This window comes from Melopsittacus undulatus, chromosome 8 (genome assembly GCF_012275295.1).
Source record: "Melopsittacus undulatus isolate bMelUnd1 chromosome 8, bMelUnd1.mat.Z, whole genome shotgun sequence".
Lineage (NCBI taxonomy): Eukaryota > Metazoa > Chordata > Aves > Psittaciformes > Psittaculidae > Melopsittacus > Melopsittacus undulatus.
The window spans coordinates 18,760,920-18,776,496 of NC_047534.1; the positions used below are offsets into that span (position 1 = coordinate 18,760,920).

The following is a 15,577-nucleotide window of genomic DNA, read 5'->3' on the forward strand; positions in this document are numbered from 1 at the left end:
TACTTCTGCGAGCTCCCCGCGCCGACAGAAGCCACGGAAAGCTCTCTCCCACACCTGCAGGCCATGTTCTCCAGACACGCTACCTGCTCACCTACCACAATTCAGTTTTAATCACTTGCTACTCTCCCCCTCATCTGGTCTCCACGGGCGGCATTTCACTTCTCTGCTCTCTGAGGCAGGGTAACGTGAAGGGAGATGGGAAACGAAAGTCGAGCACCATTTGCAGCTCTGCCCTGACTGCCTGCGGGAATTACAACTACTACACCGCTCCTCCTACTCGGTCTACAACTGCGCACCTCAGCTGAGAAACCCTAACACGCCACGAGCGAAGCAACGCAAACGCGGCGACAGAGTTTATTCGATTCTCGCGAGAGCGGTGCCGGTGGCCATTTTCCCCATTGATTGGCGGGGATTGTGCCGCTGCCCTCAGCGGCTAGGGCGGTGGCAGAGGAGGATGAGCAGCTGGCGTCTCCCCGCCTCCCGCTGCTGACGACGACGCTCAGCCTGCTGCGAGCTTAGCGCCGCGCCACCGGCCATGGTTCCTAGCGAAGAGAACCAGCTCGTCCCCAAAGAGGTGAGGTGGAGCAGGGCTGGAGCAGGGGGGCTTTATACTGGACGCCGCAGGTGGTGGGATAGCGGCGGCAGCGCCCGCCTTCCTTGCGGCTTGCGGGAGGCCCGAGGTGCTGAGATTGGCCGAGGAGGGGGTGGAGGAGGCCCGGCTCGGCCTGACTCGGCTTCACTGTCTCCCTTTGAGGCCCGTCGGGAGGGGGGAAGGGCTCGTCTTTGTGAGGGGGCCTGGCAGCCCTTGGCCCGCGGAGGGCCGGGCCGGTGCGCAGGGGGAGAAGGGGAGGTTTTTACGTGTTTAGTGGGGGAGGCCAAGGCCGAGTCTCGGCTACGCAGGGCCCCGGCGGTGGCTGGAGAGCTGCACCTGTCTGTGGCGGTATGTGGGGAGGCCGGTCTGCGTGGCGCGGGGGCCGGGCCGGCGGCGCCTGCGCTAGGCCTCTCGTCGGGCCGCTCCCCGTGTGAGGGATGTTGTGCGGAGCTCTCCTGGAGGGCGGCCTGCCTTCTGGCCGGCAGGAACCAGGGGTCCCTGGTGAGCGACTTCAGTGGAGGGGGTAGAGGAGAGAGCAGGCCTTGGCGGTGAGGCCGTCTGTGGGTGTCAGAGCACGTCCTTGGTTGAGGGAAAAGGGCCGACTTGCGAAATGGCAGCCGGGGGGCCGTCGCCGAGTTTGGGGGCGGCTCCGTGCGTGCCCGGCGCCGGTGTGAAGTGCTGCAAAAATCGGGCAGTAATGCTTGCGGTAAGTACTGGGGAAAATGTGGGCTGGCTCAGCAGGGCGATGAGTTTCCTTTATTGTGGGCCCCACGTCCCTTCCCTGCTGCAGGAAGAAGGGAGAAGTCTTGTTTTCTGCTATAGGCTAAAGATAAGAACCTGCATGAAAGAGGAAGGCTGAGGCTCTGTCCTGCAGCGATAGGCAAATGACACGTGTCAAGTAAGAGCTGTACTGTTCAGAGGACAGATGTTCAGAACATCTTTGAGTGATGGCGTTAAATATTTGGAAACAGTTATTTGTAGAGTAGTAGTAGCAGAAACTATTTCGTGAGCAGGTGCACTTCCATGTTCAGCCAGCTTTTCAGACAGTGTTACTGTTCTAATAAGTTAACCCCTTCCTGTTTTTTTTTGTCAAATGTCAGTGTTTTGTTACATCTACCTGTTCCATCATGTATTCATACAGGAAGCTTTCTGAGGCAAGGACTTCAATTTTGTAGAGTTTAGCAAAATGGGGAGCTCATCCTTAAGTGATATCTTTGAGCAGACTGGTGAAAGCAGAATTTTAGAAACAAATTTTTGTGTATGCTCTTGTATAGGTAAGTACAGGGTGTATGTAGGACAAAGGTAACTTTACCTGTTTGCTTTCTTAAAATCCTAAGGTTTAAAGGACTATGATAAGACTTTTTACAAGAAGGGGAAATCTCCAGGAGCTTCAGACAAGGGATGGGGTGTCAAAAAAACCCAAAAAAAACAAAACAAAACTCAAAGGGCATAAGACTAGGGATAGAAGATACTACCTCGTATACTAAAATATTTAATTTTAAAACTAAAACATGAAGGAAATTGGCAGGAGAAGCCTTGTGGTGTTAGTTGTAGTTAACTGGAACTGACAAGGTGATTAATAAAAGCAGCAAGCTGAGGCTGTTTTTTTAGTTATATTTATTAATAGTATCCCTCTTGGCTTTAAAGTTGTATTCAGTATATACGTATGATTCAGATGTGTATTTTTAACTGACTGCTTGGGCTAGGATTTTGAATGCACTTTTATCTGTAGGGAGTGGAAGTATGGCTAAAGGAAGATGAATACATGCTGTTATAAATATGGATATCTTAAACACACAGTGTGAAATCTGTAAACTTTGTACATAGATAGCACTAGTGTGAGTTTGCTTTTTCTCACCAAATTTTCTTAAGTTCTTTACTGTACCCCTATGCATTCTGTAAGTAAACAAAACTGAACAGACTAGAAGCAAAATCAAATTGAGGAGGAAGAAAAGATTAATTATTGATGTTAAGCCCATCTGGTTAGATATATTTCTGTTGCACTAGAAGTTTAGCTTCAACTTTCCCGATGTTTTTCAGTATATCCTGATTTCAATTTCAGTGATAGGAACTTTAACAAATGTTATGCTACAGCATTCACATTAAGTCATTCTGAGATTCATTAATAGTCTCATTGCAGAGAACACTGTCAGTTATGGGTAAACAGAATTCTGCAGGTCTCTGAATTCTCAACAGCCTTTTAAATATTCCTATTATGTCATTCATTTGGAGTTTCAGTTCTGCCCTTTAGGGATGGATAAAGGATTGTAGTTCATGGGTTTTGTCCCTTCCCAACAGGCTGAGTGCTGTTGCTTGAATAGCTCCCTGTCTTGTGCTGTCTCAAAGACTAAACCGGTGTGTAAACCAATGTCTGTTAAAAATGAGTACACAGCTGAGTTTTTCATTTGAATTCCAGTGTAAAGGAGCAAGAAGAAGTGCAATACTGTTGCTTCAGGCTGAGCTGGGGAATGACTACTCATCTAAAAGAGCGAATGGGAAAAGGATTTTGGTTCTTGTCGACAAGTTCACGTGATACATGGTAGATATTGTAGTAGGAGATGCTTGTAATATCATCAGCCTCTGTTTTAAGAAGAGAAACATAGGTATTACGTTGTTTACAAGTCTTCAGTTTGTGTTTGTATGTATACATATCTATATGCTGATAGGAGCTCAGATTGCAGTTTTTAAAGTATATTGTGTGTTTTTTTTCTTTAACTTTTGTAAAGAGTAATAGCATGTTTTCATGGATACAAAATACTAGTAGTTTCACTGCTGCACTTAGAGAATCTTTCATTAGTTTCATGAAAATTTTTCTTTCAAATGTTACATAGGTTTCCCAACTGTTCCTGTAATTTTCTGCCCAGTAATTCATTATGGTTGGGGCAGTGAGAATCCCTTTTCACTAGATCTGGCACTTATTGTGAACTGGTCCATGTTCCTTTCCCTTCCAGTCCTCATTTCCTGTAATTTCTTAATCTGAAAGATAAGTTATTCATTTAGATGTCTTTTGTATCTAGAAAAAAACCCAGAAGGCGTTGAGTAACATACAGGACATTGCTGCATGCCTGTAGTGAAAGCTAAGCATGTTCTCTAAAAATTGTTTTGTTGTTAGGTGTCAATTTCCCCGTTTGTTTAGTAAAACCCAGTAACTCTGGGGAGGGGAATAGTGTAAGTAAGATAATAATTAAAATAAGAAGAAAATGGTGCTATTAGAAGAGAAAGCACTATGGATGTCAGTGTTTCTTAGTGAAGTAGACTTGAAACTTTATGCAAATCTACCCCAAATACAAAGCAGCAGAGTTGTTTAATCAACACAGTTGATGAGAAAGTTAGATTAATGTGTTTGATTACTTGTAATGTAAGTGAACTTTAGTAAGACTTTCATTGAAAATCAGGATGCATCAGAGCTTAGTGAATATTGCCCAGAATCGGTCAGAGTACAAAAAGTATGTTCTGCCAGAAGGCTTTTGAAGTATCTGTGCCACAAACTAAATAACTGTTGTGCAGATTCTTTCTCAATGTGTTCCAGCATCCAAAAGTACACCTGTCAGAATAAATATATATGGTTTCTACTTGCTGCTATTACATCAAAGATGATGGTTCAAGTTCTCAGCTAACTAATGTGAGTCTTTTCATCACTATATTAATGAATCCATTTTAATCTTGAACAAATAAAATACATTTCTTGATGGGTATCACACTGACTTCATTAGGAGAGCAGGAATCTGGTTAAGATATTTTTCAATTCTGTTTAGTAAAGGGATGCTATTCAGTGCTGATGGCATCCTTGTTCTTTCATTCCTATGTATTAAAAGATTCTACAAGTGGTTACAGCTTGTGTGATTTATCAGTTTTTCCTGTTTGCCTTCTCTTGTGCTGTGTTGAAGAACATAAAGGAATGATTGTGACAAGTAGAGAAACTGTCTCCTTCACTGACCAAGAAGATAGTCTTGAAATCCAAGTTAGGAAACAAACAGAAACTCCACCCAGATTTCCACCAAGTTATTTGGTCCTTGCAAACAGGCGCCTTCTGAATGATATTCAGTAATTTAGTTTGGTGAATGAGGCATGAGAGTAGAATGCAAGATCTTTCCCTGCTTCGTTCAGCCACTGGGCTTCTTAGTTGCAGTTTAGTTCCACTTGTATATACATCTGGCTATTTAATCTGTTGTATAAGATAATCAGAATAATTAATAGCACCTTGAAATCATATAGTGTAAAGTTTTTGTCTGGGAGGTACCAGCTATCTCTTAGGTAGTAGTTGGTACTGGAACCTTAGTCTTTAAATGCTGCTACCTAAAGTTATTATTCAGGAGAATAATTAAACAACTAAATAACATCACATCTCTCCCCCAGGCCCCCCCTTACATTCACACTTTGCTTCAGTAATACATTTAGAACATCACCACAAACAAGAAATGCAGTTTTCTCTAGTGTTTTGTGGGTCACTGGTGATTAATGTTTCCAAATCACACTGTTTTTCAAAGTAGTAATGAGCTTTTTCCTAAGCTGTGAAGTAGTTATCTAGAGAACTGATAATTGAACATACTAGGAAGTCTGATTTTTTTTTGTAAACTTCTAATAAAAGTGTAGCCAACTTGGTCATGGTTTCAGCCACTGTGAAGTGTATAGTATTTCTTTGGTTTCTGCAGTGCTTGACATATAATCAGGCTGCACTGAGCAAATCACAGCATTAATGGATGAAATAACTCCTAAAAAGAGCATGGTGGCCATGTTAAAAAAAATTAATATAAACTAGTAAAAAATCACTTGAGTAATTTTAATCTTTGAGATTGTGACCACAAGGATACTTTAAGTGCGTCTGAAAAATGAAGACAGATTATTTTTAGATTAACAGTTCTGTGAATAGCTTAGAGCTAGTTACTGTGCTGCATGTGTCTTCTCAATAATCACATGTGATGAAGGCCCTTTAAAGAGGAAGCATAGGATGGTTGAATGCCCTATAGTTTTGAAGCTGTGTGAGAAATATACTTGGAATCATAGGTTAGGGTTGGAAATAACCTTAAGATCATCAAGTCCCAAACCTCCTGCCATGGGCCTGGACACCTCACACTAAACCATGTCACCCAAGGCTCTGTCCAGCCTGGCCTTGAACATTGCCAGGGATGGAGCATTCACAACTTCTCTGGGCAACCCATTCCAGTGCCTCACCACTCTCACAGTAAAAAAACTTCTTCCTTATATCCAATTTAAACTTCCCCTGTTTCAGTTTGAGCCCCTTACCCCTCGTCTTATCACTACAGTCCCTAATGGAGAGTCCCTCCCCATCCTTATAGGCCCCCTTCAGATACTGGAAGGCTGCTGTGAGGTCTCCATGCAGCCTTCTCTTCTCCAGGCTGAACAGCCCCAACTTTCTCAGCCTGTCTTCATACGGGAGGTGCTCCGGACCCTTGGTGATCCTCGTGACCCTCCTCTGGACTTGTTCCAATAGTGCCATGTCCTTTATTTGTTGAGAACACCAGAACTGCACACAGTATTCCCAAGTGAGGTCTCACGAGATCAGAGTAGAGGGGCAGGATCACCTCCTTCAACCTGCTGGTCACACTCCTTTACTAGGGGTTGGACTAGATGATCTTTCGAAATCCCTTCCAACCCTTGAGATTCTGTTATTCTGTGAGTACTGTAGGAGCTAAAGGAATGAGGCAGGTGTGTTTTTTGATCTGTGTATATATTGTGTTGAGATAGTAACAATGAAGTCATTAAAAAAATAACAATTGAAAGTGGTACATGTATTTAATAAATAGAATATTTTTATTAATTAACATACGGAAGAATATCTGTGTCATTCCTCGTACATACCTTGTAGTATCTATACCTTATGTGGAGACACTGTGCTTTTGTTCCATGTTCTCCCTGGAGCCTTTTGCTGTAGTGGTAGCAGCTAGAGTTTATGTCCAGGCTTCATATAGGTGCTTATGTCCCTAACTTTTATCTGTCATTCTCAGCACTGCTAGAGAACTACACAAGGAATCCCTGCTGACTCACCTTAATATCCAGTAGAAACCTCCCTGGTGCAGCTTGAGGCCATCTCCTCTTTTCCTATCCTTGCTATTCAGCTTCTTTTTATCCTTCCCCAGCAGCAGGTGGACAGTTTAAAATTACCTCTATTCACGTTTTTTAATCTCTCAATTGTACAAGAGTTTTTTTTTTTAATGCATGTCAGATGGTGATTTCATAGTGAAGTAAACGTTCATTTCAAAATTGTCCAAAAAGAGAAAACTTACCATTTTTGCTCAGATTCTAATTTGTTTTTATGCTAACACTGCATTTCTAACTTGGTCTAGCAGAAAGTCCTTTAGAATATTAGCAGCATAGATAAACATTTATAAAAAGTTCATGGCAGTTCCATACTTGAACAGTGGACAAATGTGAAAGCACATCCACTGCTTCTGTCGCTCTCCATGGAAAACCAATTATGTGATTATAGGTTTGTATATAAAAATGAGAAGTTTGGTTTTGGTTGTTTTTTTAAGGAGCGTGGCAATTAAGAAGGCGGAGAGAAGATGCAGTCTCTATAAAGATGAGGCTGTTTCCGATCTGAATATAAAGTTTGTAATGTAATGAATGTCTAGAGGCTGGCAGATAGTTTGCAAATACAGCGAACTTCATTTAATCCTCACAATTATTATACTCTGGTTACAAAACCTCTTGGAAATTAAACAATTCTGGGTTATAGGATGAAAGAAAATACATCAGTTGAAATTATAACCTTTAAGAAAGGGTGAATTATGCAAAATGTCCAGTGGTTAAAACTATTTAGATTTTAAAACTCAATCTTTTGCTGCTGTATTCTTTGTTACCCCTTAATTTAATAACAGGAAACTGTTAGACCACTTGTGTCATCTGTAGGAATGACCAGGAAATACTTGTACTCTTGGTTACTGATAGTTGCTACATTAATTTTTTTTTCTTTTTTTTTTTTTAAAGGAAGTCGTTAACCTTTTATCACCTTAATTTACCATATTTAAAAAACCATTAGGAGATAGGTGTAAAAAGACTGGTTCTTCAAGACTTTCTAAAGAGAGACATTTTAAGTCTTTCAAAGCACAAAACTTGGATGGAAAATAGCCTCTGTAAAATTGAAGAGTAAGTGTTTTGATCCCTAGTTCAACTGCTTCCTGGCATGTGGTCTCCCCATGTATCATTTTCGGTAGTCTTTTGAACACCCTGAATACAGGCACGCACTTCTGGCCCTAAACAAACATTTTTTCTTGTTGTCATTCTGTTATAAATGCGTTTTACAAATAATCCAGTAATCCCCAATAGCAGAAACAAACTCTGAAAGATAACATACTCTTTATTTCATGGGCATAATGTTATTTTTGGACATATTTAGAAGGTTAGCAGTATTAGCCTTTATAAAAATTATTTGTCCATATGCATTCTACAGGAGTGACAGTTAACAGCTGGCATGCAAATCCATTTCAGCCATTTACACATTACAGCCATTTAAAAAATGTGAATTTTTTAAAATTAAAATTTTGTTAGGATTTCTGAGGTGGGGTGGTCTTTGAAAACAGCAGATGAACCCATTATCTCCATGGGGCAGAGAAAAGAGTAAAACATGTACCCCTTTTTCCAAAAGGAACAAGATCGCAGAGGTCCAAAATTGTATTTTGTACCTCTTCTCCTTTTTGCATTAGGTCATCCACCATAGCAAAGCATTTTTAGGGTTCACTTAGTCAGGCCATCAGTGCGCCCCATATGGCCCTTGCTTTCTTTCATCGTCTGAAGCAGTTATCCTGTATCTACACAGGCTGGAAAATGGAGTGAGCATGGCATGAGTGTCAAAACAATAGCATTGCCACAGTAATGACATTTCTCGCACTTTTTACGGTTGGACCAGATGATCCATAAGGTCCCTTTCTGCCTGGATTTATATTTGTGTGATTCTTGGCCATTCAAGATAGAAGAGGGGTTAATCCTCTTGTCCTGTGAGCAACAATAACATACACAGAGACTCATAATAAAGGTGGAAGGTGTCATTTCAGTCATTCAGGAAACCAAAGAACGTTGCAGTATGTACAAGGTGGTGTTAGTAATTGAAGTACTAGTCCATATAATACATGCTTTTAAAATACTTCTCCTCTGCTGTGACTGTTATATCAGTTGGTCCTTTTCCAGGAGAATTAGGAATTCTGTTGAGAAGCTGGAGGATTGACTCAGGTTAAAGCTAACTCCCTGAAAAACCAACCAGAAATTATTAATTTTAAGAAGGATTAAGTATCTGAGCCCTCTCAACATGTAGTTGCATGACCATTTGTACCAGCACAAGAAAAGGAACGGTGTTGGGGTGGAAATAACCAGGTGGAGCAAGATAACCACTTCTGGCAGCAGCTGCAGCTATTCAAGCTTTAACTGCTTGTATAACCGAAACATTGCCATGTTTGGAGTTTTAAGACCTCTATGTATGTGTGAAGTGTTATTAGTAACTTGTCAATTCATCAGTCTTACATGCTGAGCTCCAGAATACATAGGTATGCTTATGTAATTGTACAGAATCATAGAAAGTTAGGGTTGGAAAGGACCTTAAAATCATCTAGCTCCAACCCCCCTGCCATGGGCCTGGACACATCACACTAAACCATGTCACCCAAGGCTCTGTCCAGCCTGGCCTTGAACATTGCCAGGGATGGAGCATTCACAACTTCTCTGGGCAACCCATTCCAGTGCCTCACCACTCTCACAGTAAAAAAACTTCTTCCTTATATCCAATTTAAACTTCCCCTGTTTCAGTTTGAACCGCTTACCCCTTGTCTTATCACTACAGTCCCTAATGAATAGTCCCTCCCCAGCATCTCTATAGGCCCCCTTCAGATGCTGGAAGGCTGCTGTGAGGTCTCCACAGCCCCAGCTTTCTCAGCCTGTCTTCATACGGGAGGTGCTCTGGACCCTTGATGATCCTCGTGACCCTTCTCTGGACGTGTTCCAATAGTGCCATGTCCTTTATTTGTTGAGAACACCAGAACTGCACACAGTATTCCCAAGTGAGGTCTCACGAGATCAGAGTATAGGGGCAGGATCACCTCCTTCAACCTGCTGGTCATGCTCCTCTAGATGCAGACCAGGATACGGTTGGCTTACTAGGCTGCGAGCGGACACTGAAGACGGCTCATGTTCAGTTTCTCAATGACTAGCACCCCCAAGTTGTTCTGCACAGGGCTGCTCTGAATCTATTCTCTGCCCAGCCTGTAGCTGTGCCTGGGATTGCTCCTACCCAGGTATAGGACCTTGCACTTGGCAAGCTTAAACTTCATGAGGTTGGCATCAGCGTACCTCACAGGCGTGTTACGGTCCCTCTGGATGGCATTCCTTCCCTCCTGTGTATCAACTGAGTCACACAGGTTGGTGTCATTGGCAAAATTGCTGAGGGCGCACTCAATCCCATTCTCCATGTCACCGACAAAGATGTTGAAAAAGACTGGTCCTGAGATTGATTCCTGAGGGACACCATTTGTTACTGGTCTCCAGCCAGACATTGAACCGTTGACCACAACTCTGCGCATGGCCATCCAGCCATTTCTTTATCCACCAAGTGGTCCACCTATCAAATTGATGACACTCCAATTTAGAGACAAGGATGTCATGTGGGACAGTGTCCAGCACTTTGCTCAAGTCCAGGTAGATGACATCAACTGCTCTACCCCTGTCCATCTGTTCTGTAGCCTCACCATAGAAGGCCACCAAATTGGTCAGGCAGGATTTCCCCTTAGTGAAGCCATGCTGGCTGTCACCAAGCACCTTGTTTTTCATGTGCCCTAGCATGCCTTCCAGAAGGAGCTGCTCCAGGATTTTGCCAGGCACAGAGATGAGACTGATTGGTCTGTAATTCCCCGGGTCATCCATTTTTCCCTTCTTGAAAATGGGGATTATGTTTCCCTTTTTCCAGTCATTGGGAACTTCACCTGACTGCCATGTTTTTTTCAAATATGATGGACAGGTGTAAAGATATCATAATTATTTTTTAATTGCAGTGGTCTTAATGGAAGTATCTCATTCAGGCATCAATTTTGTTCTTTTAAAGAATATCAATTTCTGTAAGTGGATAGATGAAAAGGCTGAGAATGTTGAAGCAAACTTCTGTTCATTTGAACCATAATTAATATCTGAATGTTTCTATTGCAATGATTCTTCAGGAGTAAAAGATAAAAGTGCAGCCTGCTTCTTTGCAATTGAAGCTACTGAATTCTACTTTATACTTGTAGTTGTTGGAAATGCACATCCAATTACACAGACTTGGAATGTCCATCACAAAGTTTGACCAGCAGTAATGTGATAGGCAGTAGTCACTTGTGTGCATCTTGTATGATAGTCTTAAATTGCTGAGGGCACATGAAGCTTGAGAATTGGTGTCATAGGCTTAGTAATCCAAGTAGGTTTATGAAAGTAAGCATGTCTGCCCTTGCCACTTGCTGCTGATCCCATTGTCATCCCTCTCTATTGGAGTGTTTTGTGAGAATTATTTATAGGGTGTGGACATGTAGGTGATCAGTTTAAGCCTCAGTAGGCCATTAACTTAGCAGTTAAACTGCGCACATCTGTTATTCAGACTCTTGACCTGAAACTTGTGATTTTACCTGTGATTCATGCTGTTGGTATTTTTGCCTATTGGAAATAGTGTGACTTGGAAACATTGGGTAGAATCGACATGAAGTTTGAACTTGGCTTTAGGCTTCACGTGCAATTTCTGAAAATAATTTTATAAAAGAACTGAAGTGGGAGTTAAAATCTTGTGAGAATCTTGCATCATGTGAATGTAATATGTTTGTAGTGGTTTGTCCTCATAAGGTTAGTAAAATGCTGCTATAGAATTTTAGTGAATTCACTGATTTAGAACTGAGAAATAACAAGCCACATCTAAATGCAGTTTTAAAACCACTACAGTCCTGCATCTGAATATTGTCTTGACAGATCTATTAACACTTATTTTTTGTTCCTCTATTTTCAACAAATACAGAACATATATGGTCAAAGCTAATGTCTCAGTCTTGCAGATGGCACTAACACCAATGCTTCCTTTGTTAGTGTATACTGAATTACAGCTTGAATTCCTTCAGTCCCTGGTAGTCTTTATGCTTTAAACTGTGGAACATATATACGCAGATCTTTCATGTAAAATTATGAAAATTACTTTTTAGAAAGTTAAATGAGGTATATGCTTTTGTAGAATGGCCCTCTCAAATGTCTGCCTGTGTGTTGATTGCATGTTTGTATTATAAAGGGTCTTTTGCAAGTCTGGTTTAACACATAATCAGAAGTGTACATGCAGGTTTAGATCTGTCATCACCTATTCTAGAAATGATAGAGTGTAAAAGATTGAGAGATTTGGGATGAAAGTGTCAATGTTTCAATATTTTTAAAAGGGTAATATTTTGACATTGCTTGAGAAGACTTCTGTGGTAAAATAATCATAGGATGATTTCCTAAATTGTAGCCTTAAGCAGCAGTCTGCATTTGCTTTTTTAGATGGGTATGGAGTTGAGGATCTGCAACTTAACTTTACTAAGCTGCTGGTGGCATGTGACCTATGTCATGGTATGGTAAAGTAACAACATCTAGCTTTGAGGACTTCTCACGGGTACAGAACAGATGTGCTTGCTACCTGATTAGTTGCTCTTATCTCTTCTGAGGAAAAGACAATAGGATATTTTTGTTTGTACCTGTGGATACCATGTGTGTCAGTTTGAAACCCTTGAACTATATAGTTAATATGCTCAACTATTTTGTGAGTTGTAATAAATAATTAGGTTGGTGAATTCCAGAGTAATTTTTGTTAGAGTGAAATTTCATGTATATTGGGATCTTTGTTTTCTTAATTGCACTTTAAAGCATAAATATCCGTGGTGAAAGGAGATTTTTTTGTAACTTGTAGAGTTAAACTGGTGGTTGTTGTAAAGTATATTCATAGAGTGGTAGAGTGACTGCTTTAATGGAAAAGTAGGGAATGCTGCATTTAAGATTGACATGTCTGTGTGATTTTGTAGTTGGCCTTGTCAGAGCAGCTAAAGGCTCTTAGTTACTTCTAAAATTCCTGAATCACATAAACAGTATCATGCGCAAGTTTGATTTGTTTGTGTTACATGGAATATTGAAAACCAGCTTTTGCAAGTCAGAATTTGCTTAGAGTGAAATAACTCTTGAAAATCCTCTAACAATCTTTTACTAAGAAATTAAGAGGTGGGAACACAGCATAAGAGAATTCTTATAAAAGAAGCAATCTGTCAGTATTTCTGTCCAGTTAAGGTGATGCCTGAAGCCTGTCCTCCTTTCCACCCTCCTGCAGTCACCGAGTAAAACAACACATCTGAAAATTGCATATACCCTTTGGACTTAATTTGTCTGTCTCAGGAGAGAAGGAATTCAGGATTAAGTAAGGCCTCCTTGGAGGCGCTGATTACAAGGAAAATGGGAAGACTTAAATCTTTGGGACAGGACAATGTACTTGATGACTATCATAAAATTATAAATTGGCAGTTTCCAGGACTCATAACCTTTAAGTCACTGTAGCAAAATGTATGTAGCTTTCAGTTGAGAGCAGGTAAAACTAATAACCAGCAAAACATTGGGTGGTGTTTGTTTTCTGGTTTGTCTTCTTGGTTTGTTTTTTGGGTTGTTTTTTTTTTTTAATTCTTAAAGCCTCTGTCAAATCTGAAATTGCAGACTGGTGTGTAAAAAAAACAATTGATAGGTAGTTACTAATCTGGGATCACTGAAACTTCAAAACTGGAATTTTGGTTCTCTGCAAAGAAAGAAATCTCACCTTATGTGTCATCCTGCTTAGAAGTTAAATGCAGTGGTCTAATTGGGGCTTTTTTTGTAGGTCATTTGGTGGGGCAAACAGGGCATGTCAGTAAAGATTATGTCAATGTCTGTGTTTTGATAATTTTGACTGAGGGCACAGTTAAAGAAATTTGGGAAACAGCAGTGATGTTATTAGCATCTTCATTCTCGCTTCCTGTTTTTCCTTTCTGGAAAAGTGCAGTGCTTCAGATTCAGAAACTAGTTGATGTTTGTCCATAGTCAGAAAAAGAGTTTTGTACAGGTAGTGTTTATGGTTGTGTTTTTGAGGTACAACAGAGATTAAGGCAAGCTTTCTTTAAGAATATTAGGAATAAGAAGTCAGTAACTTCATCTTTTGCTTACATTCAGCTGCATACTTCAAAATCAGTTGATATTAAGAAAAACCTTTCTGCATGAAATAGGCAGGAAGAAACAGTTTCATTCAAAACTGGGTAGCTTCATAATATGTAAGAGCAATAATAAACTACATGATTTTTATGCTAATCTTGTGCTTGAACCATTTGAGGTAAAACATTTAGCTCTGTCTGGAGAGCTCTTCAAATACAGTGAAGGAATTTGTTAGTATGAATTTGTATCTTGAATTGTTTACATTTTCTTATCCACTCGCTTTTTACTTCATGAAGTAGTCTGTCATGTATTACAACTTAACTTTGTATGTAACACTGCTCCTATGGTAATTTAAATGTTAAAATAATGGGCACTTGTTAGAACATTTGAAGGCTTTTCCTTTAAAAGTTACTCTGTTAGTGGCGGTTTCAAACTTGGTAATAATATTTTACTTATAAAACTGATTATGGAAAAAAAGCCAGTTTACTGCTTTAAAGGATTGACTTGTTAATTTTGTTTTTATATACTATAGGATATGTTTTGGAGTTGCAGACAAAGTATATTTGCTGAAATGAAGAAGAAATTTTCACAGGTAGACAGATGAAATGAACTTTATAAAATAACCAAGATACATAGTAACAGCATGATGATGTAGCTTTTGGTTATTTCTTAGCATGAGCATGTTTTTGAATGCAAAGTTGTGTATGTTTTAAATGCAGTCTTAACAGTAGAAGCTCCAAATTGAGTATGTGTTTACACGCTTTTACACTGGTGTGTGGGCTTTTAATAAAATAAAATTGTGTAGCTATCATAATGTTAACCATTACATAATCTGATATATTAAATTTTGTGTTGACTTTGTGGGCTCAGTTTGATAACAGCCTGTCAAAATAATTTAAAGGTGTATCACTGACCTGTATTGCCTTTTAGGCTGTTTTTATAGTAAAGTAGCCCCAAAGGAGATGTTTGCATTGTTGTCTGATAGTTCAGGAGGTATGTGTGAATATTTGCCATGAATAGAGTTGGACTGAGGTTATTTTTGCTTCATCTCTTTACTATGAACAGCTTGAAGCAGTGGCAGCACGAATGATGTCTTAATACCCTTTGCTATACTAACCTTGAGTTAAACCAGTTCAGTCTGTGAGAATTACATCTGTGAACAAGCAAGAGAGGATTTGTTTTACACAGAACATCCAGCAACCCAACCAGCAAATCTTCTGTAATCTTCTATATTATGTTTGCTTAATGTTGCTTCCTTCCATCAGATATTGTGTACCTTATTATTTCTGTAGCAACTCCAATGTAAGTCATGACCAATTCACTATCAAAGGTGATGGAGAAAGTGTGAGTAGGAGGAATTAAACTTGTTGGTACCTTCTGCAGAGAGGAGGTAGGGGGGGAGTTAAGGTGCTGATTATGTAAGGGTGGTAGGACAACAAGGAATTGAGTCTCTGAGAACTTATATTCCTGACATGCTTATATACAGTAGCAGCTCAAGTTGTAGGATCAGTATAAAATTAGTGTGAGAATAATGAAATCTGAGTTAACTTACATATTTTCCTTGATGAAGCTATATGAATAGTAACAAATGCTTTTTGATTTCTCCACACTGTGGGAGGGCGGGCTTCCACCAAAGCAAACCTCGACTGTTGCTGAGGAATCTGAGTCGTAAGTGTAGGTTGCTCGTATGATGGGGTTTAGATGCTGCTTGTCTTCTCCAGAAGAATCAAGAAAACAGACCACTGAGTGAGCTTCATCTTCTCTTTTGTAACCACACAATGAAAGAAAAAAAATTGTGTGCTTGATGTTTAGCCAAAAAACCTCAATAAAATTGAG

At 40.2% G+C, this 15,577-nt stretch overlaps 1 protein-coding gene across 3 annotated transcripts in view; it reads left to right on the plus strand.

Moving 5' to 3' along the window:
* The first annotated feature begins 470 nt into the window (after positions 1-470).
* The window catches only part of USP47 (ubiquitin specific peptidase 47), a 54,961-nt gene continuing 39,854 nt past the window's right edge, over positions 471-15,577 (plus strand). For all 3 annotated transcript variants that reach the window (XM_031050364.2, XM_031050366.2, XM_031050365.2), the window contains exon 1: positions 471-574. In XM_031050364.2, coding sequence (XP_030906224.2) covers positions 536-574 — 39 coding nt within the window. In that variant the 5' untranslated portion in view covers positions 471-535. The remainder of the gene's footprint in view (positions 575-15,577) is intronic.